Source organism: Neomonachus schauinslandi, chromosome 4, assembly GCF_002201575.2.
Source record: "Neomonachus schauinslandi chromosome 4, ASM220157v2, whole genome shotgun sequence".
NCBI lineage: Eukaryota > Metazoa > Chordata > Mammalia > Carnivora > Phocidae > Neomonachus > Neomonachus schauinslandi.
In genome coordinates, this window is record NC_058406.1 from 33,326,982 (window position 1) to 33,352,120 (window position 25,139).

Consider the following 25,139-nt stretch of genomic DNA (forward strand, 5'->3'; position numbering starts at 1 on the left):
CCCCAGGCCCCACCGAGCACAAACGAGTACTCTGTGTTCGGCCCCCCCCCCCCAATCAGTGGCCCCGGGGGGGGGCCCCCCCCCCCCCCCCCCCCCCCGTTGTGTTCCACAGTGTTTGCCAAGAACTTCCGCGTGGCGGCCGCGATGAAGACGTCTGTGCTGCTCAGCTGGGAGGTCCCTGACTCCTACAAGTCAGCTGTACCCTTCAAGGTGGGTGAGGGCCCTGCTGGGGGCTGTCCCTCCGGTCCCACGTGTGGGCGTTGGTCCCGCAACTTCCCAGCTGGGCACGCACACCTGCCCCGCCCCGTGGGCCCATGATGGGGAGGCTCACCTCTGCGCACTGCCTGTCCCTCCCCCCGCCAGATTCTATACAACGGGCAGAGTGTGGAGGTGGACGGGCACTCCATGCGGAAACTGATTGCAGACCTGCAGCCAAACACAGAGTACTCGTTTGTGCTCATGAGCCGTGGCAGCAGCGCCGGGGGCCTGCAGCACCTCGTGTCCATCCGCACGGCCCCGGACCTCCTGCCGCACAAGCCGCTGCCCGCCTCCGCCTACGTAGAGGACGGTCGCTTCACCCTCTCCATGCCCCACGTGCAGGACACCTCCCTCATCAGGTGTGCAGATGAGGCCGCGCGGGGGAGAGGCAGGGCCGGGGCCGCGAGCATGGACGACGACAGCCCTGATTCCCACTCTGCCCACCCAGGTGGTTCTACATCGTGGTGGTACCCGTGGACCGTGTGGGCGGGAGCATGCTGGCCCCGAGATGGAGCACCCCCGAGGAGCTAGAGCTGGACGAGGTGCCCGCGGATGGGATGGGGCACCACTCGTGACAGCCCCCATTGCACTGGTTGGCTGCAGCCCCAGGGACACCCCCAAATTGGAATCTGTCTCTGGCTGCTCTGGCTGACAGCCTGGGCCTCTCTGGGACTCTGAAGCGGCCCCCTGGGAGTTCTCAGGAAACTCCTGAAGGCTTACAGAGACTCCCTGGAGGATTTTGCTGAGAATCCCCCAGGACAGGAGGAAGCAGAGACCACTCTGCAGGTCTAGAGGCTCCTGAGCCCTAGAGACTTGGGGCAGTCCCATGGGGCTGGAGTAGAACCCCCAGCATATTGGGAATTCCCTGTCCTGCTCTCGCAGATATGTGGAGCCAGCCCTCTCTGGTTGGCAGGGGGGTGGGCAAGTGGCCCAGAGGCCCTCTTCTAACTAGGGTGGGGGGTGCGTGGGGGGAGTGGTATTGCTGTGTGCTGGTGTGTGGCGTTATTCCGCGAGGACAGTGGACCAGGCCAGGCTCGGGCCCCTTACACAGAGGGTGAGCCTTGGTCTCAGTCTAGGGAGAAGGCGTCTGAGGCCACAGGCCCAGCGGCCCGTGGTCTGAGGTCGGACGTGACTCCTGTGCTCTGCTCTGTCAGCTTCTGGAGGCCATCGAGCAGGGTGGTGGGGAGCGGCGACGTCGGCGGCAGGCAGAGCGGCTGAAGCCCTACGTGGCTGCTCAGGTGGACGTGCTCCCCGAGACCTTCACCCTGGGGGACAAGAAGAGCTACCGGGGCTTCTACAACCGGCCCCTGTCTCCGGACCTGAGCTATCAGTGCTTTGTGCTCGCCTCCCTGAAGGAACCCATGGACCAGGTCTGCCTTAGCCGCCTGGGCTCTCAGCAGCCCGAGAGTGGGCCGATCCCAGACCTAGGGCTGCCCCAGAGACCCCAGACCTGCACTAGGTTATCTGGAAAGACACCAGCCCCAAGGACCCAGGAGGCCAGACCTGATCCAGCTCTAGAGACTTAGTCAGCTGGCCAGGCTCAGGTCAGCCACTTAGGAGCGAGCCCAGCGTAGCCCAGCCCCAGAGCCCTTCCTCCGGGTTTGGTGGGCAGAGGGTGGGGGATATCACACTGAGCTCATCACCCGTTCTGTTCCTCCACTGGGCCACAGAAGCGCTATGCCTCCAGCCCCTACTCCGATGAGATCGTGGTCCAGGTGACACCAGCCCAGCAGCAGGAGGAGCCTGAGATGCTGTGGGTGACAGGCCCCGTCCTGGCGGTCATCCTCATCATCCTCATTGTCATCGCCATCCTCCTGTTCAAGAGGTGAGTGCTGCACTCAGGGCTCCGGGGGGACAGCCACCTGACCCTGGGCTCGGAGATCCTTCCTGGCATGGGTCCTGCAGGTGCGGGGCAGCCGCAGCGGCCCTCACCCCAGCTCCTGGGCTCAGTGGGAAGCCCGGAACAGTGGAAGCAGTAACCTGGGTGTGTTGAGGAGCCAAAGCTTCACAGAGGGCTGGTTCACTTGCATCCCTGGGCACGTCTATCCATCTGTCTCTCTGTTTCGGTGGATGTGAGCATGTCTGTCTTTAAGCTTCAGGACACTGCCCTCCCTGGTCTCCTACCTTCAGCACTCGCTCTGCCACCATCCCGAGGTGATTCCCCAGCCTGGCTCTCCCACTTAGGCCTCGAGAGGTCCGGACCCAGTGGCAGGCCCACACGTCCACGGACATTCACTTGGCACACGTTGATTGAGCTCCTGGGGTAACCACAGCACCCACAGCTGTCCCAGACTCAGTGTGTCTTGAACCTTCTCCTTAACCTTCTTGCCCTGCAGTCCCTATCACAAGGGACCGGTCCCTCCACCTAGTTAGCAGCCGGAAACCTGGGTGCCAGCCTCACCCCCCTCTCCCCTGTCACTCCGCCCGGTCCCCTACGACTTCTGTCCTGAGGATAGCTACATTTGCTCCTCCTCTCCCCGGAGGCTCCCCCCAAGGCAACGTGTGCGGGCATAGCTGGGCACCTGGCACACAGTGCTCCTCGGCCCTCTCTCTCGGGTGGTAGTAGCCACCTACTCTTGGAGCCGCCCCCTCTCTCCACGTGCCAGCCTGAAAGGTACTCCCCAGAGATTTGTCACCCTCAGTTTAAAACTTTTTAGTGGCTCCCAAAATGAAACACTGGTGACCTCTGTCACCTGACGAACAAACACCTGGCTGGTCTGGCCCCTCCTGCCATTCCCAGCATCGTCACTGAACTACTGCAGTCCCCCCCGCCGGCCAGGGCTACGCCCCCTCCACACTGCAGCTGTCCCGCTCAGGCCCACCCAGTGGCTGCCGTTGCATCTTTCAAGACTCCCCTCCAGGGGCACCTGGCTGGCTCGATCAGCAGAGTATGCAGCTCTTGATCTTGGGGTTGTGAGTTCAAGCCCCTAGAACTTAATTTAAAAAAAGAAAAAAAGACTCCCTTCCAGACTCTGGTACCCACGAGACTCTCCTGGGTCCCCACGTCTTCCCCACATTGTCCCCCATCTGCCCCAGCGGGCACATCCCAAGGCCTGTGTTTCTAGCACCCACCACACTGCCGAGCCCATAGGGGATGTTCGTGAATACTTGCAGCGAACCCACGTTGGTCTGTATGTCTGAACTCGTCTCCACATAGCAGTTCTTGCTCCATGCTCCATTTCTCCCCTGGCCCTGACCTGAACCGAGGGCCTCCTTCTTGAAGAGTTCATTCCTTCCTCCCAGGGTGAATAAGGCACAGGCTTTCCTGGTCCAGGGCATGGAGACCAGGGGGCGGCCCGGGGAGTGTTCCACACACCCACTCATCCTCCTTCCCACCCCATCTGGGTCCTGAGGTCTGTCAGGAGAGCCAACCCCTGCCTGTGAGTGCCACGTAACTGCCATAAAGAGGTCCCTCAGCGTCCCCCTTGTCGTAAGAGGGCCTGAATGCTTGGCAGAAACAATGACCATTCCTTTCTTCTGTCCTTGCCTGTCTTTCGGGACCTAGTAAACAAGAAAGGTAGGAGTCATTCCTTCTCTCTTCACACACCTCCCCTTTCACATCTTATCCCTGTGCACATTTCGGGCCCAGCAGGGAGGGGCGGGGCTTTGACCAGAAGCCTCCTGGCCTCTGCTTGTCTGGTCAGCTCAGCAGGCTCCAGGGTGGGCTCTGTGACTCTCTCGACTCATACCCTGCACAGGGGATGCCCCTTCCCCAGGGCGCAAGCATAGTGCAGACCTCACTGCCCTCCCTGAGTGCACAGACTGACTCCGAGCTCCCCAGAGCCTTCTACCAGGCTCCGGTTCTCTAAGATGACCTAAGCCCTGCAGGAGACGTGTGTGCAAAGAGCACTGGCTGCAAGGCAGGGGGAGGTGTGTGTTTTTACACACTTGTGCACACTTAGGCAAACACCTGTGTCCACATAGCAGGAGCGGCTCCTGGATGCTCGTCTGCAGCTAGACCCCATAGTCTGTCTCTGACCCTGTCCTTCTAGACAGGGGAGCTGAGGCCAGTGAGGGAGGACTCTGCCCAGCTAGGGTGACGCCTTCCCCGGCCCTCCCCTGCCGCTCTGGACATTGACCCTGATACTGAGAGACAGACAACTGGGGCCCGGCTCTCTGTGATGTTTGCGTAGCTTGTGTGTCGTTTGCATGTTTATTCCTGGTGGCTTCTGCTGCCTCAGCTGTGGCGGCCTTGGGGACAGCAGCCACTGCCCAGCAGTGACCTGCCCTCTGTTGGAAGGCACCACCAGCCTTTGCAACCCCTTCCCCCCTCGCTGCACTGGCCTTCCGTCCGTCCCCCAGTCCTGCTGCGTCCCCACCCGCCCCACCCTGTGTTCTCCGTGTTAAACTGCTCTGCCACTGACCCCCCTGTGCTCAGAGGCCCCAGGATGGGGTGGGGCAGCGGGAGGGACCGAGCCGTACACACAGGGTCTCTGCCACAGCCAGCCATGCCTCCCGTCTCTGTCCTCTGCCTGGACCTCAAGTTCTCACCAGCTGCCCTTCTGCCCTTCCAGGAAGAGGACCCACTCCCCATCGTCCAAGGATGAGCAGTCAGTCGGGCTGAAGGACTCCTTGCTGGCCCATTCCTCTGACCCCGTGGAGATGCGGAGGCTCAACTACCAGACGCCAGGTAGGGTGACTCCCCAGCCCACCTGCCCCAGCCCAGGCCTGCAGGTCCTGGAGTCTCTACCAAGAGCCCATGGCCTCGTGCCCCCATTTCCTACTCCTGTTTCTTCTTGCTGCCCGCTCCCTGTGCCCTGTGACAGAAGCTCCAATATGCAACAGCTGCACGGGAGCCCGGGAGCCCCAGAGCCTCTCGGGGGAGGCCCAGCTGCTTAGGCCCTGCCTCATCTTGGGTCAAGGCCTCCGAATATGAGCTAAGGACCCTCACAGAGCCCACATCCCAGCCACAGGGTGGCCAGCGCCTGCACCTGCATTTTGTCCCTTCCGCACTGAAGAGGGGTCTGTTGGTGGGAAATGCCCCATTAGACACTTGTGGTGGGATAGGGTGCCCAGACTTAATTGTGTGAGCACAGGGACCCCACACAGGGCACTATACCTGCCCTTCCTTCTCCGGCCACTCTCCCATGGTTCTCTGGCTGTCCATTTTTCCTAAAATGTCACTCCCCCCCTCCCCCCGCCCCATGCCCCAGGAGACACAGCTCAGACCGCTCCCCGAGGTGAGGTCTTCCAGCCCACCTCAGCCCCCACACAGGCCTGGGGGTCTCCCCTGGCTTCCAGAACCTCTCTGTTCCTTCCATAATGACACCTCTCACCCTGGGCGAGAATGGCCTCAATGACCATCCAAGTTCTGTGGAGCCAAGAACTGTGTCTTATTTATCACCATCCCTTGTACTGTGCACGCAGTGGGCTCTAAGGGGGTGCCTGTGAGATGGACACACAGACAACTGAGTTGAGTGAATTAACTAACATACACACAGGACTTACGTATACGTGAGCTAGTTAAATTAGTGCATGTTAAATGACTGCAAAACTTAATGGCTTAAAACAACAACAGGTATGTGTTACCCCTTACTGTTTTTGTGGATTAAAAACTCAGACAGGAGTATAGCAGGAAAAGCTTGTCTCTATTTCAGAATGTCTGGGCCCTCACCTGGAAGTCTGAGAGCTAGAATCATTTATTTATTTATTTATTTTTTAAAGATCTTATTTATTCATTTGAGATAGAGAGATACAGAGAGAGAACATGAGCAGAGGGAGAGGCAGAAGCAGACTCCCCGCTGAGCCGGGAGCCCGACGCGGGGCTCCATCCCAGGACCCTGAGATCTTGACCTGAGCTGAAGGCAGAAACTTACCCAACTGAGCCACCCAGGCGCCCCGAGAGCTAGAATCATTTAAAGCAGAGATCAGCAAACTTTGGCTCATGGCCAAATATGGCCCACCACCTGTTTTTGCAAATAAAGTTTTATTAGAATATAGCTATGTCCATTCATTTGTATATTATCTGTGGCTACTTCCACACTACAAAGGCAAAGTTAACTAGCATCTACCGTATGTCCACAAAGCCAAGAATATTCGTTATCTGGTCTTTATGGAAAAGTTTCCTGTCCCCTGAATTCTGAGGACTCATTCGTTGATGCTAGAGTCAGCTATGAGCCCACCTGGGGTTGTCAGCTTGTGACGGCCACATGAGGCCTCTTCACCTGGCCTGGGCTCCCTCACAGCACAGTGCCTGGGGTCCAAAGGCATGCGTCCTGACAGCAAGTGCACTGGGCCACCTAGCAGGCTGTTGCAACCCAGCACGATCGTATCTATGAGGAATCAGCTGTCTAGGCTGCTGGGGGCCTAGAGGGCAGAGAAGCCTCCGATGAGAGGGGATGCCAAGCCATGTGGGCATGAGTCAGGCAAACGGGGAGATGGGAGAGGGCTCCCTCCAGTGGAAACAGCACTGCGGAAGCAGCCCACAGGCGCTGGGTATCCTGCAGCGTTGGAGTTGGGGTACCGAGAGCCCACAGATGAGAGTGGAGGGTAGGCAGAGGTCCACCACAGAGGAACCTGAGTGCCAGGCTAAGGGGTTTGGACTTCATCGTGAGGATACCAGGGAAGCATTAAAAGTTTTCAGCAGGGCGGGGTGCTTGGGTGGCTCAGTCAGTTGAGCATCTGCCTTCGGCTCAGGTCATGATCCCAGGGATCCCCTGGATCAAGCCCCACGTGGGGCTCCCTGCTCAGCAGGGGGGGGGTTGCTCCCTCTCCCTCTGCTGCTCCCCCTGCTCCTTCTCTCACTCTCTCAAATAAATAAAATCTTTTAGAAAGTTTTCAGCAGGGGAGCGACAGGGTCAGAATTGTGATTTGGAGATCTCGCGCTGGCTGCTATGTGGAAGTCAGATTGGAGGGGAGAAATTGGGAGACTAGAAAGCCAGGGAGTGAGTGAAAGGTGGCGAGGACTTGGATGAGGAGTGTGGCCGTGGGGGTGGAGGGCAGTCTCTGGCAGTGTGAGGAGGCAGCAGGGCTTGGGCTTATGGCTGAGCAATGGGCAGGGGGGTTCCAGGCAGCACCCGGGTCTGCGGGTCTGTACCTCCTCACTGCCACCCGCCTGAAACTACGGACGTGGGAGATGAGCAGCATGTGGTAGTCAAAGCCAGAGTACAGAACGGGGGGCAGCCAAGAAGGAGGTGAAATGTTGAGGAAGGCTGAATGAAGAGTATCCAGGGAGATTAAGAAGGAGCGGCCAGAGAGGAAGAGTACGGGAAGAGTGGGGCGTCCCTGAAGCCAAGGCCAGGCAGGAATGGCTGTGCACCCAGAGGATCATTGGCTTTGGCAGTGGCGACTGTGGAGAGAGCATGGTGGCCGAGTCCTGGGGGCAGAAGCATCTCGGTGGGTTGAGGGGCGGTGAGTGGGGAGTGAGCAGGTGGAGAAACCCCTTTCAGAGGCCAGGGTGTGAGGGATAGGATGGGCAGGACCACAGCAAGAGAGGAGAGGGGTGTGGGGTTGGAAAAGGATTTTTCTTCTTACCAATATGGAAATTGTTTACAGCTGGTGGTCCTTCAAGTGAGCATTTGAGATGCAGGGGTGGCGATGCTCGCCTGTGGGGCAAGAACCCAGAAGCCAGCTCTAGACCCTGGCCTGGGTGTGGGGGTGTGACGTGGCCCAGAGGAACAGTGTGGGGATGCTTTCCTGAGCTCTAGGCCCGAAGAGGATGGGAGTTGGGGGGAGCTGGTGCAAGGGAACGTGCTGCTGGAGCTCTGGACTGGTGGCCCCGGTTTTCTCCACGAAGAGGAGAAAGTGGTTAGAGCATCAGGGAAGGTGTGGCCTGGGTGTGGGCACTAAACAGGCATGCCTGGGAGGATTGCTGAGCCGCTAAGGGCCCAGGGTTGGCTGCCGGGGCTGGAGGGAAATCACAGGGGTCTGAGAGGAAAGGAGCGATGAAGAGGGGCTGCACAGGTGGGGTAAAGGTCAAGTGCAGAGGGATGCGGGTGTCCCGAAGCGGCCAGCCATGAGTCACCAGAGATGCAGAGCTCAAGGAATAGAGCTTGCCAGTGGGGAGAGGCATCCCCGGACACGGTGGTCCCTGGACTGTTGAGACAACCTGGGACCAGGAGGGACGTGGGGAGGGATCCGGGGCATGGCGAGTTTTCTTCCTATTTTTTTAGTTCGGCAAGCTTTTTTTTTTTTCCCTCCTATAATTTAATCTTTGTTCTGAAAATTCTTCAAACACACAGAAAATACAGTCTGTCATCTGCGTATCCTTGTGCAGACTGACCCTGTCGTTTCTGGCCATACGTGCCCCATCTCTCTATGTGAAGGCACACTCCCTTTTCGCCTAATCATCTGAAAATAGCCAAGGTCAAATTTTGATACCAGAGGGGATGAGGGTTGGTTCGGATCTAGAATTTGGTCTTAAAAAGAGGCTCCCCCAAGCCTGCCCAGGGGATTGGGAGCGCTCTGCTCCGGGTGGGAGATGGGCCTGCGTTCCTCAGGAGGGGGCGATCTGGGGGCCCTGTGTGGGGCCACCGCTCCCGCTCCGTCCCTCCACGTGTCCCCTGAACTGGAGAAGGTTGATGGACTTTCTTCTCTTGCCCCGCTATTTTTTGTTTTCTTTCTCTGCAGGTTCCAGTGTCCCCAGTTGCCCGAATATCTCAAGTTAGTTTTCCGAGTTCGGGGGCTACTCTGGCTTCTGTGTCTGTTTCCTCCAACTTTTTCTCACCCCATTGCCTCCCTTCTTTCTCAACTCTTCTTTCCCTTCTCTCCGTTCTCCTCCCCTTCTCCACCCTCCTCTCCCCACAACTTCCTCCAGTCCTGTTTTCCCTCCCGCTGGCCCCTGCCCTGTGTCTCTGCCCCTGTCGCCTCCAGTCCCCCTCCGACACCCTGTCGGGTGGCTCTCCTGTCTCCTGTCTCCCCATCTCCCTCCTTATTTCTGCTTCTCTCTCTCTGGGTTCTTCCGTGTCACTCTGCCATGTCCACTCCATCCACGCGCTCGTTGTAGAGACCACGTCACTGAGTCTCCCACGGTGACTGGCGCCAGTGAGGGGCAGGAGGGCTGCCCACAGGCAGGGCCTGTGGGCCGGGTGTGCAGCTACCCCCAACCTGGGTTTCCAGCCCCAGCCCGGGAGGAAGGAAGCCTGGTTTCCCTCTTGAGAAACCCGCCAGGCGGGGCCCTGGTGCCCCCCACCCCCCATGCTCACACGTGCTCACGCACACACGCTGCCTCTGTCCTCTCCTGCCCTCCGGCCGCTGTGTGCCCCACCATCCCTGTCGCCGCATGTGCTGCTGTCCCCATGCCACCAGTGCCGAGTGCTCCATGGTCACACGTGTTCACATGTGCGCATCACATGCATCGGGGCTGTCTCCACCACCCGGCGCTGGCCTCGCCCTGACTCCGCCTTGATGTGCCCCGTCCCCTAGGTATGCGAGACCACCCGCCCATCCCCATCACCGACCTGGCAGACAACATCGAGCGCCTCAAAGCCAACGACGGCCTCAAGTTCTCCCAGGAGTATGAGGTGAGACATCCTTACCCCCTGCCTTGCGCCTGGCCTGGGCCCCAGCTGTTGGGGGGGGGGCTCCAGGCTGTGGTGAGTGGGGAACTCCGCTCCTCAGGGCAGAGGCCTGGCAGAGGCCCTTTCAAGCACCCCATGTCTGGACACTCAGACACGTGCCCACATGCTAACAGAAGCAGACAAAAGGTCGCCCCTACACACACTTGGATCAGTAGGAACAGCTCATTTATCAAGAGGTAACCGCAGGCGAGACCAGGCTAGGCCATTTGCATGCGTCCCCTCCTTCTGTCCTCCTCGCAGTATGAAATGGTATGTTTATTAGCCCATCTTACAGATGAAGAAACTGAGGCTTGGAGAAGGGAAGTGACTTGCCCAAGGTTAAATAGCTGGTGCGTAGTGGAGCGGAAGTCAGACTCAGGCCTGCCTGACAGCCTGTGGCCTGCACATGTATGCCTTCCCATGCGATCTCAGAGCGACACGGGTCACAGAGGGGGGGAATCGGGGGCCTCCAGGCTCGCTGCTCAGGCTGCACAAACCTTCTTGCTCACGGCCCTCCGTGCGCTCTCTTCACTCTGGTCTTGACTCCGACCTGCCCCCTACTGGGGGCTCCAACGTCCCGGCTCCGGGGGTCTGAGGGCTTGCAGGCGGCCCAGCTAGGGAGGGCTCTGCTGGAGAAGGAGGTGATAAAGGAGAGCCCCCCCTCCTCTAAGGAGCACACCCAGAGGTGGTGTTCTGCCTCGGCTCCTTTCCTGCTGCTGCCCCTGCCCCCAGCCCAGGCCTGGCCTAGGACTCACCCTCAATCCATAATGGATGCACAGGTGATTGGTGGGCTGGCGCAGCCCAGCCTGTGAGTCTGCTCCCTCTAGTCAGATGTCCACCGTCAGCTGTGTGTGGTACCCTGGGGTCCCAGGATTCCCCTTCCGAGGGCTGAGGGCCAGGTAGGTTCCGAGGGCTGAGGGCCAGGTTTCTGCAGAGGAAATTGAGCTTGGCCGCCAAACTGATGAACATGCCTGCTGTGAGGAAAGCATGTCCCCTCCAGCTGTAGAGCACCCCCGGGGGCCTGCTTTGCAGTAAGGCCCTGCTGTGGAGGTAACAAAGTTGGTGAATTATGCTCCCTGCTTTCACTTCTCTCACTGGCCCGGAGCGCCTTCCGTGCTCTCTGCCCACACCCATCCAGTCCCCCATCCCACGCCTGCCCTTCCTTCCCACGAGACTCTGCACCTCACTGTCCAGGCTCACGGTGCCCCCCCTCTCACCTTCTGCCCACTTCTGTCATCCAGTGTGAGCTTTCCCTCCTCCAAGAAGCCTTCTCTGCCTGCCCGGGCCTGCTGTGGGCTTTCCCTCAGCCAGGGTCCCGTAGCTCTGTCTCCTTCAACAGTCAGTCGGTCGTCACACGTGCTCAGTGCTGGGGATGTGGAGACGTCAGGCAGCTCAGGCGGTGGGGAGGCCAGCTCAGACAGATAACCGACTGAGGACGGCAGTTGCGCTCATATTAAACATGACAAAATGTGCGGAGAAAGGCCGACAGCACCAAGGCAGGCTGAGGGGTGGGGTGTGCTGCAGAGCCTGCTGTCCTGTGGAGAGTTAACAGGCTGGCGCCCAAACACGGAGGGCATCGTGTGCTCTGCTGAGAACTTTGGGTTATATCCTTCTGTAAAACGGGGATGATAATAGAGCCCGCTTCATGGGAGGATGAGGGGAGGAAACATGCGAAGTGCTTAGAACAGTGCCAAGCACACAGTGGGCTCTCACTGAGACTCCACTATCATGATCTGTGGCCATAAGGAGCCGTGGGGGGCATTGAAGCAGGAGAATGATGATCAGATCTGCACTTTCTGAGGGTTGTTCTGGCTACGGGACAGAGAAGGTCAGAGTGGGGCGAAAGTGAAGAGACAGGGAGATGCCCAAGTCCGAGTTGGGGCGGTCAGGCTGAGAGGGTGGGGAAGCCCGAGGACATGGTGACTGAGGAAACAGGAGCATAGAGGCGTTTTTGAGGATGACTTGAGGGTTCTGGCTGGGGTTTGGGGGTAAACGGGTGAAGGTGCCTTTGACCGAGACAATGTTCCAGTGGCAGAGCCGGGTGTGGGGGGAAGCCAATGATCTGTGCTTAGCAAGGGTTGAGATTGCAGGGCCCGTGGGGCCCCCCAGGTGGGGTTGCCCAGGAGGCTGCTGCCCATTCAGCTTGGGAGCTCAGGGAGGCCGGGCTGCAGCTGGGGTCGCGGGCAGCTCCAGCAGGTGAGTGCAAGACCCTACGAGCAAATGAGGGCCCCAGCAAGGTTGTAGTGCAAGGAAGGCCCAGGAATGAACCCTGGAGGAGTGCTGGCCCTGCCCGCAGGAAGGGCAGGTGGAAGGAGAGGAGACAGAGAGGGAACGGCCAGGGAGGTAGGAGGAGAGCTGGACAGGGTGATGCAGCAGGTGCCCAGAAGCCGCAGCGGTATCAGGTACAGCATGACCCGGGTAGCCATGGCTCCATCTTGGTCTGTACTCATGAGTTGGGGGCAGGGCTGGAGGGACTGTCCCCTGCCCCCATCCGACCCCGACCGCTCTGCTGGGCAAGGGGATTTGGTGCCATGGTCAGAAGGGCCCCTGGTCCATGTGGGCACCACCTGGCAGCCCAGGTCTTGGGGGGAGTAGGGAGACCCCAGCTCTTTGCTTGCTGTATCTGCCTCCTCCATTTCCTATAGTCCATTGACCCTGGACAGCAGTTCACATGGGAGAATTCCAACCTAGAGGTGAACAAGCCCAAGAACCGCTACGCAAATGTCATTGCCTACGACCACTCCCGAGTCATCCTTACCTCCATCGACGGTGAGCCGAGCGCAGCGCCCCCTCCCGCCCCCTTGCTGGCAGGGGCAACACTTCATCCCAGGAGCCCCAGGGGTGTGCCGAGGTATGGTGGGCTGGGCAGGGGCTCGGGGATAATGCTCTCCTGTGCCCCTTCCTGTTCCCAGCTGTCCCAGGGAGTGACTACATCAATGCCAACTACATCGACGGCTACCGCAAGCAGAATGCCTACATTGCCACGCAGGGCCCTCTGCCCGAGACCATGGGCGATTTCTGGCGGATGGTGTGGGAACAGCGCACAGCTACTGTGGTCATGATGACACGGCTGGAGGAGAAGTCCCGGGTAGGACCTTGCGGGGGCCTTCCCGCCAGGAGGTGGGGTGGGAGAGACTCAGGCACCAAATGACTTCCAGGCACCTTTCCCTGTCTCTGTCAGAAGTTCCCCAAGGGACGCATCAAGTGCTCTTGTCTTCTTGGGGTGTTCTCATGCTCCCCGGCTGCTGGGTATTCCTGGGATGTGGCCCGTTCCCTAGACGCTGGCACGTTCCTCGGATATTAATATGTTGTACCAGATGTTGTCATTTTCCAGGAATGTTAATATGTTCCCCAGTTGCTAGCATGTTCCCGGGATGTTCACGTGTTCCCCAGATGCTGGAGTGTTCCTGGGGCATTAACACATCTCCTAAGTTAATTAGTGGAAAGAGCTGCTGTTATCTGCTTTCGCACTGCAAAGCATCGACTGGAACGTAAAATTTACAGAGCTTGAAAATGGCGCATAAACGTTATGGGTAAATTTGGCAGAAAATGTGCCTGGTGTGATCTGGTCATGAATAAATAATTTTCAATTACGGCCCTCGCTCTCCCAGCTGAGGCAGGAATGGCAACGTAGCAGGAGAACCTGATGTGGTTTGGTGAGGGGGGTGGCATCACAGGTCTGAGAGTTCAGGGCTGGGGGCCTTGCAGCCAGGTCAGCTAGACCTTCTGCCCTTCTTCTGCCCCAGGGCCCCCGCCTATCTGAGCCTTTGGGTACCTCTAAGCACCCTTGCACCTGCCCCACTTGTCGCTCTGTAGGTGAAGTGTGACCAGTACTGGCCGGCCCGGGGCACTGAGACGTACGGCCTCATTCAGGTGACCCTGCTGGACACAGTGGAGCTGGCCACCTACACCGTGCGCACCTTCGCACTCCACAAGGTATGGCCCTGCCCTGTCCGGAAGTGGTCTGAGCACGATGTCCTGGGGATGGGTAAGCGAGAACTTGGTGCCGGAAGTGGGGGCTCAGAGGCGTGTGAGCGCCCTGGGGCAGCCGGAGCCACGGGTGGGATGACCAGAAACAGCGCCTCAAGCTCATTCAGGCCGCCTCCTTGGCTTCTGAGTCCTGTCAGAGGTCCTGTCCAGAGTCTATGGCAGACATGCTCGCCCTGTCCCATCGTGTCTCCGTACTCTTCTCCCCAGAGTGGCTCCAGTGAGAAGCGGGAGCTGCGTCAGTTTCAGTTCATGGCCTGGCCAGACCATGGGGTTCCCGAGTACCCCACCCCCATCCTGGCCTTCCTGCGGCGGGTCAAGGCCTGCAACCCGCTCGATGCAGGGCCCATGGTGGTGCACTGCAGGTGAGAAGGGGCTGCCACCGGGGGGGGGGGGGGGGGGGGGCCCCCCCCCCACGCCAAGCCCTTATCCTGCAGCGCGGGCGTGGGCCGCACGGGGTGCTTCATCGTGATCGATGCCATGCTGGAGCGGATGAAGCACGAGAAGACGGTGGACATCTATGGCCACGTGACGTGCATGCGCTCACAGCGGAACTATATGGTGCAGACCGAGGACCAGTATGTGTTCATCCACGAGGCGCTGCTGGAGGCCGCCACGTGTGGACACACAGAGGTGCCTGCCCGCAGCCTGTATGCCCATATCCAGAAGCTGGGCCAAGTGCCTCCTGGGGAGAGTGTGACCGCCATGGAGCTCGAGTTCAAGGTGGGCTCAGGGGCCTGGACTGGGTCATGGGGATGTTCCCCCTACCGCCAAGAAGCCAGGCCTGACCAGCCCATCCCTCTGTCTAGTTGCTGGCCAGCTCCAAGGCCCACACATCCCGCTTCATTAGCGCCAACCTGCCCTGCAACAAGTTCAAGAATCGCCTGGTGAACATCATGCCCTATGAGTTGACCCGTGTGTGTCTGCAGCCCATCCGTGGCGTGGAGGGCTCGGACTACATCAATGCCAGCTTCTTGGATGGCTATAGGTCAGCATGCCTGTGACTGCCCACCACGCTCTCCGGGGGCCTAGGCCTGCAGCTGGCTAGCTGGGGGCACAACAGAGTAGGGCCAGCCTAGAAGATCAGAGTGGGCTTCCCGGAGGAGGGGTAGGCGATCTGAGTGGGACTCCAAGGGATTAGGCAGTCTTGGGGAGACTCAGGGGGCAGCAGCACCTCCAGCATGTCCAGTCTTCTGTCCACCCCAGACAACAGAAGGCCTACATAGCCACACAGGGGCCTCTGGCAGAGAGCACCGAGGACTTCTGGCGCATGCTATGGGAGCACAACTCCACCATCATCGTCATGCTGACCAGGCTTCGGGAGATGGGCAGGGTGAGCGCCCGCCCCCCCCCGCCACCCAGGGCCCTTCCCACACCTGGGAGCACACCCACCACCTCTGCATGGCTCTCTCCCTTCACACCCAGCCTCTCCTCAGCAGAGCCTCAGACCCCCTTCTCACCACCTGCAGCGTCCTGCCCCAGACTCCTCTGAAACCTGGAGCTCTCCTCCCCCACTCCTCCCTACCTGCTCATGGGGGCCGGGCCCTTTGTCCACAGGAGAAATGCCACCAGTACTGGCCAGCAGAGCGCTCTGCTCGCTACCAGTACTTTGTCGTTGACCCGATGGCCGAGTACAACATGCCCCAGTACATCCTGCGTGAGTTCAAGGTCACGGACGCCCGGGTAAGTGTGGAGAGGGGAGTGCATATGCTTGCATGAAAGCGTGTCTCTAATGTTGGCCCGAGTACGTGTGGGGTGGTGCCCTGGCTCGAGCTGCAGAAATCTGAGGTGAGGGTATAGGTGGGGGGCATGAGCACCTTTCTCGGGGGCCTCGGGTGTCAGGATTTCATGGGTTGCGGACATGTGTTATTGCACTGCCCATCTGGCCTGGTAGGGCTGCAGCGTGAGGTACACGTGCTAACCGTGTTCCCAACCCACCTCTTCCAGGATGGGCAGTCGAGGACGATCCGGCAGTTCCAGTTCACAGACTGGCCCGAGCAGGGTGTGCCCAAGACGGGTGAGGGCTTCATCGACTTCATTGGGCAGGTGCACAAGACCAAGGAGCAGTTCGGGCAGGACGGGCCCATCACGGTGCACTGCAGGTAGGGCTGACCCTGTGGAGGGCTGGGGGAGGGCGCGGGGCCCGTGGGCCTGGGGGGCAGGACCCCTGATCCAGTGCTGTCCCTGAGCAGCGCTGGTGTGGGCCGCACCGGTGTGTTCATCACTCTGAGCATCGTCCTGGAGCGGATGCGCTATGAGGGCGTGGTCGACATGTTCCAGACCGTGAAGACCCTGCGCACGCAGCGCCCGGCCATGGTGCAGACGGAGGTACGCGGGCCCACTGGCTGGTGCGTCAGCCCAGCTCCTCACCGGCACGAGCTGCCAACATTTACCGTTGCTCTGCGTGAGGCGCTAGGGTAGGACGAGTGGAACGTGCTCCCCATTCCGCAGCTCTGCACTGAGCACCGGCAGTGTGCCTGGTTCCCGGCTAGGGCTGGACAGCAGCCTTTATGGGGCGCAGATATAAACATGATGGGGGTGCCTGGGGGGAGGCAGGTAGGTGCAGGGCAGTGGGAAAGGGGGAGAGCTGAGCCTTCAGAGGCCCCTCCAGGTTCTCTGGACACCACCTGGGGCCGACATCTGGGGCTAGCACCTGCCCGGGGTCCCCCGCTGCAGCGGGAGTGCCCCCGGCCGGTGTGTCGGGAGCATCCACCCCCCGGGCTGCGGCTGACCAGCCCCCTGTCCCGGCAGGACCAGTACCAGCTGTGCTATCGTGCGGCCCTGGAGTACCTTGGCAGCTTTGACCACTATGCAACGTAACTAGCGCTCCCCTCTCCTCCGCCGCCCCTGCCTGGGCTCCGGAGGGGACCCAGCTCCTCTGAGCCATACCGACCATCGTCTCGCCTCCTGCGGGGTCACAGCGTTTCAGGAACATTGCCACACCAAATGGAGAGCCCGGGACACCCCTGGGCGAGTGGGTGGGCCGGCAGGCAGGTGCCGTGGCCCGTCTCTGTCCACCAGGCCCGCCCAGAGCCTGCCTCGAGCTCTCTGTTCCGCTGCCGCGCTTCTCATGCTTCTTCTCATGGGGTGGGGATGGGGGCAGATCTCCTTTTTTATACATTAAGTGGGGTAGACTGAGGGATTCTAGCCTCTTCCCTCTGATTTTCCTTTTGCAAATCCTTAATTGCAGAATGGGCCGCTGTGGGGGTTGGGGTTCAGTTGTTTTCTTTTTCGAGTTCACTTTGGATCCTTTTTTTTTTGTATGACTTTTGCTGCTGAAGGACAGAACATGCCTTCCTCTGTGTGGAGCTGGGGCCACCAGGCTGAGTGGAGGCCCAGCCGTGGGCCTGGGAGGCACCACTGATCTAGCTGCTCTTCCAGCCCTTCAGACGAGATCCTGTTTCAGCCAAATGCGGGGAAACACGACTTTTTTTTTTTTTCTTTTTGAGTTTTGTTTTGTTTTTCCTTCAGAGCCTTATTTGAGGCGCCACAGACAGTGGTGGGCGGGGAGGAGATAGGAAACACTCATCTCCAGTTGTCTGTTCCCGTGTGTGTGTGTGAACATTCACAGCCCAGAACCACAGACGTGTCTCGGGGAGCCTGGCAAAGGCGTTCCTCATCACCATCGTGTTTGCAAAGGTTAAAAAATGCAAAGACAAAAAAAACAAAACAAAACAAAAAAAATCAAAAAAAAAAAAAAAAACCCACCAAGAAAAAAAAACAGAACCATCCCCCCTGGCCTCTGCTTCCAACCCCCAAGAGGGTAGGTGGCCCCTTGTGCCTGGGCTTCCCAGGGGAGCTGCCGGGCTGACCTCTGGGCCCACAGAGCCTTGCTTTCGTCCCCAGCATTGCGGTATGGCGTGGTGTTGGTAAGCTGTGGATCCGGCCGTGTGGCCTCGGTGATTGACACAGGTCAGGGTGTGTACCACGCCCCGCACACCTCAGGGCCGAGCAGGGGCACAGCTGGCCCTTCGGGTCCAGGCCAGTGGGCCTGGGAGCACACGTCTGTCCTCAGAGCAGGGGCCAGATGATTTCCCTCCCTGGTTTGCAGCTGTCTTCAAAGCCCCTGAGAGTCCCTCTTTTCCACTCCTTCAAGATGCCCTCATAAACCAATGTGGCAAGACTACTGGACTTCTCTCAATGGTACTATAATCAATCCTTATTCTCTCGGCTCGCTGAGGGGCAGGGAGAGGGCCTCTGGGCAGCACTATCTAGGTAGGTAAGTGGGGGCGGGGAAGGGTGCATAGCTGTTTTAGCCGAGGGACGTGGAGCAGATGTCCCCAGATCTAGCTAGGCTCAGTCAAGATCAACAATCCAGGGTTGGTAATGTTGGATGAAACATTCATTTTTACCTTGTGGATGCTAGTGCTGTAGAGTCCACTGTTGTACACAGTCTGTTTTCTATTTGTTAAGAGAACTACAGCATCGTTGCATAATTCTTGATGGTAATAAATTTGAATAATCAAGATTTCTTACAAACCGGGCCTCTGTCTCAGCTCTTTCTGGAACTAAAGAGTGGGCTCTGTCAGTTCAGTACCTAGGGGTAGATTCTGGAGATTTCCTGCTCCGAAGGGGACAGTGAGGCTGTCCTGAGTATGTGTGGCAGGTGGGGCTCCCAGCATGGTGCTCACTTTCTTTTTTTTTTTTTTTTTAAGATTTTATTTATTTATTTGACAGAGAGAGAAGGAACACAAGCAGCAGGGGTGGGAGAGGGAGAAGCAGGCTTCCCGCGGAGCACGGAGCCCGATGCGGGGCTCGATCCCAGGACCCCGGGGACCATGACCTGAGCTGAAGGCAGACGCTTAACGACTGAGCCACCCAGGCACCCCTGGTGCTCACTTTCTGAAAGGAGTATTACGAACCCTGAAAACCAGACCCCAGTGTGTATCAAGAGCAACCCACCTGGGACCCCAGCTCCCCAGGCAAAGAGCAGGCGCTTTGCCACTCCTCACCCTCCCCTCCCCTCCCCTTCCCTCGCCGCCTCCCCTGCTGGGAGGACAGAGATGGCACGTGCCGGTGGAGGCGGGGACGGGATGGAAATGGGTTAGTGAGGACTTTCGTCATCCCTGCGACATGGCTTCTGGACCCAGTGTGGCCGTCCGACCCCCAGACACACAGCAGCATGGGCTGAATCAGACCAGTCCTACCGGCTTGTTGAGCCGTGGAACTTCCCTGGGGCACAGAGACAAATAGGACCCAGAACAAGTGGGAGAGAGAAGTCAGCAGTGACCAGGTTGTTAGTGCTGTGACGAGCCCCGCACGGAGAGGCGGTGGGTACACTGAGGCAGCCCCGGGCCCTGCAGCGGGATCAGCGCAGGCTTCCCGAGGAAGGGACATCCACTGGATTCTGAGCATTTCATAGGGGCGAGCAGTGATCACTTTTAAAAAGGGGGGGAAGCATTTCCAACAGAGGGAGCAACTTGTACAAAGGCTTGGAAGCCTGAAACGGATGGACAAATAGGAGGGACTGCGAGGGGTGCAGTTTGGGGGGCAGTGGGGAAGGCCGGCTGGAAGCAGCCAGATGGCGCAGCCGAGGGGTTTCATTTGACATGGAAGGGATGCAGTCCCGGGCAGGTGAAGTCCCTCCGTCCCGTCCTGCCGCTCCCGCCTCGGGCCTTGCCGCCGCCTGGTGTTGGCCACTGTCTCCTTGGGCGCCGTGAGTGACCAAGACCTGGGATTTGGGCTCCCCAGCACCTCGGTCAGTGCCTGGCCTATTTCTACCTGTTTAGAAAAATGACATCATCCTCGCATTACTCTTGATGGTATTAAATTTGAGTGATTGTTTACTAAATAAAAGAACGAACCGTCAAACATCTCCAAGTGAGGGAGAAATATCAGATTGTCACTTGAACAAGAGCATGAGAACTGCTGGGCAGGCTCTGCACAGAGTACTTTAGGTCATGATCACTAAGCCTCAGAAAAACCCCACTGAGCGGACCCTCTCCTCTCCACTTCCCAGACGGACGGGACTGAGGCCTAGGTGGATTCATTTGTCAAAGACCACAGGGCAGGTGAGCGCCAGAGCTGGGACCCACACGTGGTTATGTCCGCCAGAGTCTCTGCCCTTCCCCTCGCCCCATGTCAACCCCCCTCCCCTGCCTTGTCCCCCCCAGTCCTCTGAGCCCCCCATCACAGTGTGTAGCATCCCATCCACTCAGTTTCCTCCCTCACCCCACATTCAGCTAATCGGCAAACCCCGCCCCCTCGGCCTTCTCGCTCACCTGTTCGATTCTCTGCATTTTCCCTGCTGGTGCCCCCCATCACCCTCTCTTGCCTGGACTGCTGCCCTGCCTTCTACCTGGTCTGCCTGCCCCTAGCCCCGCCCTGGCCAACCCATTCTCAGCACAGCAGCCAGAAAGATTCTTCCTGGGGACAGGCGTGACCATTTCCCTGTCTTGACCAGACCCTGCCAAGCCCTCACAGTTGGCCCAAACTCCGTGGGTTTCCAAGGTGGCAGAACCCGGCCTCTGCAGCCTCCTTGCCCCTCGCCCCCTGCCCCCTGCCCTCTAGCCATGACATAGTCTACTCTGTCAGCTTTGTGCCTACCTCACCATTCCGCCTCTCAGCTCCATACCTTCCCACAAGCTGTTCTGGAACATTCTCCCCCACCTCTCTAGCTGGCTAAATCCTGCTCATTAGGTCTCCGCTGAAATATTTCCTTCAGAAGTTATCCTTAAGCATCCTAAATGAGGCTAAGTGACCCTCCTGTGCAAGTAATTTGAATTTTTTTTTCATGTAATCCTCACAATACTGTACAGTGTGGTCCTATTATGCCCATTTTGTAGATGAGAAAATTAGGTCTCATCCACTCATTCAACACATACTTAATGAGCATTGGCTATGTGCTAGTCACACCAGAGACCTGAACAAAGACTTCTGCCCTTGTAGTATTTATATCCGTAGGAGGAAACATGGAGCGTATGAAAAATAATAAATGTATATGTCGTTTGTTACTGGTAAGTGCCATGGGGAGGGGATTAGGAAAGGAGGGATCAGGCACGTGGGGAAGAGGGGTCAAAGCCTCACTGAAAAGACTGAATGTCGGGGCGCCTGGGTGGCTCAGTCATTAAGCATCTGCCTTCGGCTCAGGTCATGATTCCAGGGTCCTGGGATCGAGCCCCACATCGGGCTCCCTGCTCAGCAGGGAGCCTGCTTCTCCCTCTCCCTCTGTCTGCCGCTCTGCCTACTTGTGCTCTCTATCTCTGTTAAATAAATAAATAAAAATCTTAAAAAAAAAAAAAAAAAGACCGAATGTCAAGAAGACGAAGCTGGTGAGGGATTTTTGCCTCCACAAAGCATGAGCATCCGGGCACAAAGAGCAGGCGGAGCAAAGGTCCTGAGCAGTAATGCGCCCGATTGTTGAGGCTGGTGTGGCCGTGACACCGTGAGCCAGGCGTGAGAGAGCCGTGGGGGATGAGGTCAGTGAGGAAATGGGAGCCAGGCCCAGGCCCTTGGGAGGACCTTGGCAGAAACCCAGGTGTGGAGAGAAGTGGCCAGACACTGGTTCATCTTGGAGGTGGCATTAAGAAGATTGCTTAGGGACCAGATGAAAAAGTTAATGTTGGCCCCACAACCTTGCCTTGAGCAACTGGAAGGACGAAGTTGTCATTTATTGAGATGGGAAGGCTGAACATAAGTGTTGAATAACCTACTCGAAGATCCCCATCTGGAATATGGTGGAGTTGGTGGTACTCCCAGGTCTGCCTGACTCCAGGGCTCTTTCCACATTGCTACCTGCCAGTAGCTAGGAACAGTGAGATACCCTGAGAAAAAAGTATCTGGAAGGAAATACACCAAGTGTTGTGAGGTGAAAAAAAAAAATTTTTTTTTTAATTAAAAAAAATTTAAAAAACAGTTGTGAAGGTAGGTGATTTTCTTCATAATTTTTCAAATTTACTGGAAAGAATTAATATTGCTTTAATTTTTAGAAAATATTTTATCTAGGGGCACCTGGGTGACTCAGTTGGTTAAGCGACTGCCTTCGGCTCGGGTCATGATCCCAGAATCCTGGGATCCAGCCCCGCATCCGGCTCCCTGCTCAGTGGGGAGCCTGCTTCTCTCTCTGCCTCTGTCGCCCCCGCCCCCTGCCTGTGCTCTCGCTCTCGCTCTGTCAAATGAACAGATAAAATATTTTTTTAAAAAGATTTTATTTGCCCCGCATCGGGCTCCCTGCTCGGTGGGAAGCCTGCTTCTCTCTCTCCCGCTCCCCCTGCTTGTGTTCCCTCTCTCGCTTTGTCTCTCTCTGTCAAAAAAATAAATAAAATCTTAAAAAAAAAAAAAAAAAAAAAAAAAAAAGATTTTATTTATTTATTTTTGAGAGAGTGCGCACAAGCAGTGGGGAGAGGCAGAGGCAGAGGGAGAAGCAGGCTCCCCACTGAGCAGGGAGCCAGACGCGGGACTTGATCCCAGGACCCTGGGATCATGACCCGAGCCGAAGGCAGTCGCTTAACCAACTGAGCCACCCAGGCACCCCAATATCACTTTAATTTTTTTAAAAGACAAAATTGTACAATGAATACTTTTCTTAAAAAAAAAAGTCTTCTAAATAGGATAGAATCGGAAAATGTTAAAGTCCCCATTCTTTTCCCAGCCCCCAAAATCCCCAGAGGGTGTCACAATGATTTAGTCTATATCCTCCTGGGCATTTTCTACAAATATACAAACATGTATATAAACTATTTTTTTTATACAACTAGAATCATAGTCCTATCTTTCTACAAATTGCCCTTTTTCATTTAAATATATTGTGGACCCCTTTCTACGTCACTACCTCATCTTTTAAGCTGCTACACGCTCTACTGTTACAGATCACCCTAAGTTTGTAAAATGGTTATCAATACAGTTTTTTTACTAAACAAAAAATGGAAGCACGTTATAGATAAAAATAATTAAATCTTGAAGGATACGAAACAAAAGGTCAGCTCTCCTCCCTCTAGCTCGTTTGATTCCCTGAAGCTTCTGGTAGTAGTTTCTGGGGTGGTAAGCATTGAAGGATGAGTTGCACCTTTAGTAGACAGCACCTGGTGACTCCAGGCTTGGGGGGGTTAATCGATTCATGTGACCTCCCACCTGTACCTCCTGATTTGGTTAGTTCTACTATTACTTTTCATTTTTCCGGAACTCCCTTATGACTTTCTTTCTTTCTTTCTTTCTTTCTTTCTTTCTTTCTTTCTTTCTTTCTTTATTTTAAGATTTATTTATTTGACAGAGGAGACACAGCGAGAGAGGGAACACAAGCAGGGGGAGTGGGAGAGGGAGAAGCAGGCTTCCCGCTGAGCAGGGAACCCGATGTGGGACTCGATCCCAGGACCCTGGGATCATGACCTGAGTCGAAGGCAGACACTTAATGACCCAGCCACGCAGGCGCCCCTTGGTCTCCTTTTTTAATTTATTTTTATTTTATTTTATTTTTTTAAAATTTTATTTGACAGAGAGAGACACAGCGAGAGAGGGAACACAAGCAGGGGGAGTGGGAGAGGGAGAAGCAGGCTTCCCACGGAGCAGGGAGCCTGATGCGGGGCTCGATCCCAAGACCCTGGGATCATGACCTGAGCTGAAGGCAGACGCTTAACGACTGAGCCACCCAGGGGCCCCTCCCTCCCTTATGACTTTAAGCAACATACTTAAACATCTATGTCTTGATTTATCACCGTCGGCGGTCCTATTGATTGTCCTCTATGAAGAATGAGGACATGAGCTCACTTTCCTGGACTCCCCCTCCTCCCTCCTCCACCTACCATTTTTTGTTACTTCACGTTGTCAAGGTTTACAATATTTTCTGTCCTTTTAGTGCAATTAAGTCTTCCATTCTAGAAAGTGAAAACCAATAAACAGCATTTTAATTGTATGTTAATGAAAAATCTTTCAAGTGCCAATTTCTACTAAGTTTTTCTGATTTTTTTTCTTTATTTCCTTCACTTGTGGATCACACTCAGCTGCTGTTAATTTTTTTCTTTGGCGAGTACTCCCTTGTGAGGTTTTTGCTCACAGGATTAGAAATTTTCTGATTCTTGTATGTCTGAAATAGCTTTCTTTTACACTCACTCGCAGTATTAACTTGACCTGGCATGGGCTTCTTTATAAAAAAAAAATTGTTTTCCCCAGAAACCTGAAGGTATTTTTCCTAGTTCTGTATTAACTAGTTGCTGAAAGAGGAGGGGTTGTTTGGCAACTGTGGAGGCTTTGCTAATGGGTTTCCTTATCAAATTACCCTGATATTTGCCCGGTAGACCACTTTGATTTATTTGTAGACTCTGAACTTAAGACCTGTCCAAGCTTCTCTTGGGAAGAACAACCTTTGACTCAAGTATTTTGGCTTTAAAGAAGAACGTGGCAGTTTTTTGTTTTGTGTTTATTTTAAGAAAATGTGGTTTTCTCGGCTCCCATTTCTCCAACAATCTGCTTACTATTTTTTGGAAGTCTTCTTTTATTTTAAGATTTATTTTTTATTTGTCAGAGAGAGAGTGAAGAGAGAGAGCATGCACGTGAGCACAAGCAGGGGGAGTGACAGGCAGAGGGAGAAGCAGACTCCCCGCTGAGCAAGGAGCCCCATGTGGGACTGGATCCCCCAGGACCCCGGAATCATGACCTGAGCCACCCAGGTGTCCCTGGAATTCTTACTTTTAAAAATACTTTGGTGGGGGTGCCTGGCTGGCCCAGTCTGTAGAACGTGTGACTCTTGATCTCAGGGTCCTGAGTTCAAGCCCCACATTGGGGGTAGAGTTTACTTAAAAAAAGATACTTTGGTGTATGATTAATGTGAGTTGGCTTCCTCCCCCAAATTATTTGTTAGATCACCTTTCTCCCTGCACTGATTTGTAATACCTCCTTTTTATCACCCATGAAATCATTGTAAATACAGTGTCTACTTCTGGGTCTCAAGTCTATTTCATTCATCTATCTAGTCGAAGCCAAAACTACTCATTTAACTGTTGTGGCTTTGTTTAATTACCTGACACAGCTGGTCCCCCCCCAGCATTACCTTTTTATTTTTTTCAAAAGTAGTGCTATTCCCCTGTTTTTCTTCCAACCGGATTCTAGATTATGTTTGGAAAGTTCCCCTCCCTCGCTGTTGGTTGCAGATTTGATTGTACCTCAATAAATAAAATTGACAGCAATGTATCTGAGGAATATGTGTTAACATAAAACAAAGAAAGGCTGAAGTCTCAGTGAAACCTAGGATTTGGGATCAAAAGCAAGCTGTGCTCATCCTGCACTGCTGAAAGGGAGGGGACGCTGTGTGGTATCTGCAGTCATCCCAGCTTCTAGAACAAGTGTGTATGCGGCTCAAAGATGCCGCAGCCTCTTATCATCCCCAGTGTCGTCAGCCTGGCAGTTTAGACCATCATGCTCTTCTTCAACACGTGGCTCATTTCTCCTTAAACCCTCTACCCCAGG

The 25,139-nt window shown here is 56.1% G+C and overlaps 1 protein-coding gene across 4 annotated transcripts in view; it reads left to right on the forward strand.

The window, feature by feature from the left end:
- The window catches only part of PTPRF (protein tyrosine phosphatase receptor type F), an 86,040-nt gene extending 67,819 nt beyond the window's left edge, over positions 1-18,221 (forward strand). For 2 of the 4 annotated variants that reach the window (XM_021684250.1, XM_021684251.1), the window contains 19 exons: positions 113-210; positions 364-617; positions 707-800; positions 1,413-1,628; positions 1,929-2,083; positions 4,773-4,888; positions 8,827-8,859; positions 9,622-9,719; positions 12,401-12,524; positions 12,668-12,843; positions 13,572-13,691; positions 13,953-14,107; positions 14,180-14,465; positions 14,552-14,730; positions 14,949-15,075; positions 15,300-15,425; positions 15,690-15,844; positions 15,935-16,070; positions 16,494-18,221. In XM_021684250.1, the coding sequence (XP_021539925.1) occupies positions 113-210; positions 364-617; positions 707-800; positions 1,413-1,628; positions 1,929-2,083; positions 4,773-4,888; positions 8,827-8,859; positions 9,622-9,719; positions 12,401-12,524; positions 12,668-12,843; positions 13,572-13,691; positions 13,953-14,107; positions 14,180-14,465; positions 14,552-14,730; positions 14,949-15,075; positions 15,300-15,425; positions 15,690-15,844; positions 15,935-16,070; positions 16,494-16,562 (2,717 nt within the window). In that variant the 3' untranslated portion in view covers positions 16,563-18,221. The remainder of the gene's footprint in view (positions 1-112; positions 211-363; positions 618-706; positions 801-1,412; positions 1,629-1,928; positions 2,084-4,772; positions 4,889-8,826; positions 8,860-9,621; positions 9,720-12,400; positions 12,525-12,667; positions 12,844-13,571; positions 13,692-13,952; positions 14,108-14,179; positions 14,466-14,551; positions 14,731-14,948; positions 15,076-15,299; positions 15,426-15,689; positions 15,845-15,934; positions 16,071-16,493) is intronic. The other 2 variants (XM_021684252.1, XM_021684253.1) reach the window with 1 other exon arrangement.
- The last annotated feature ends 6,918 nt before the right edge of the window (positions 18,222-25,139 follow it).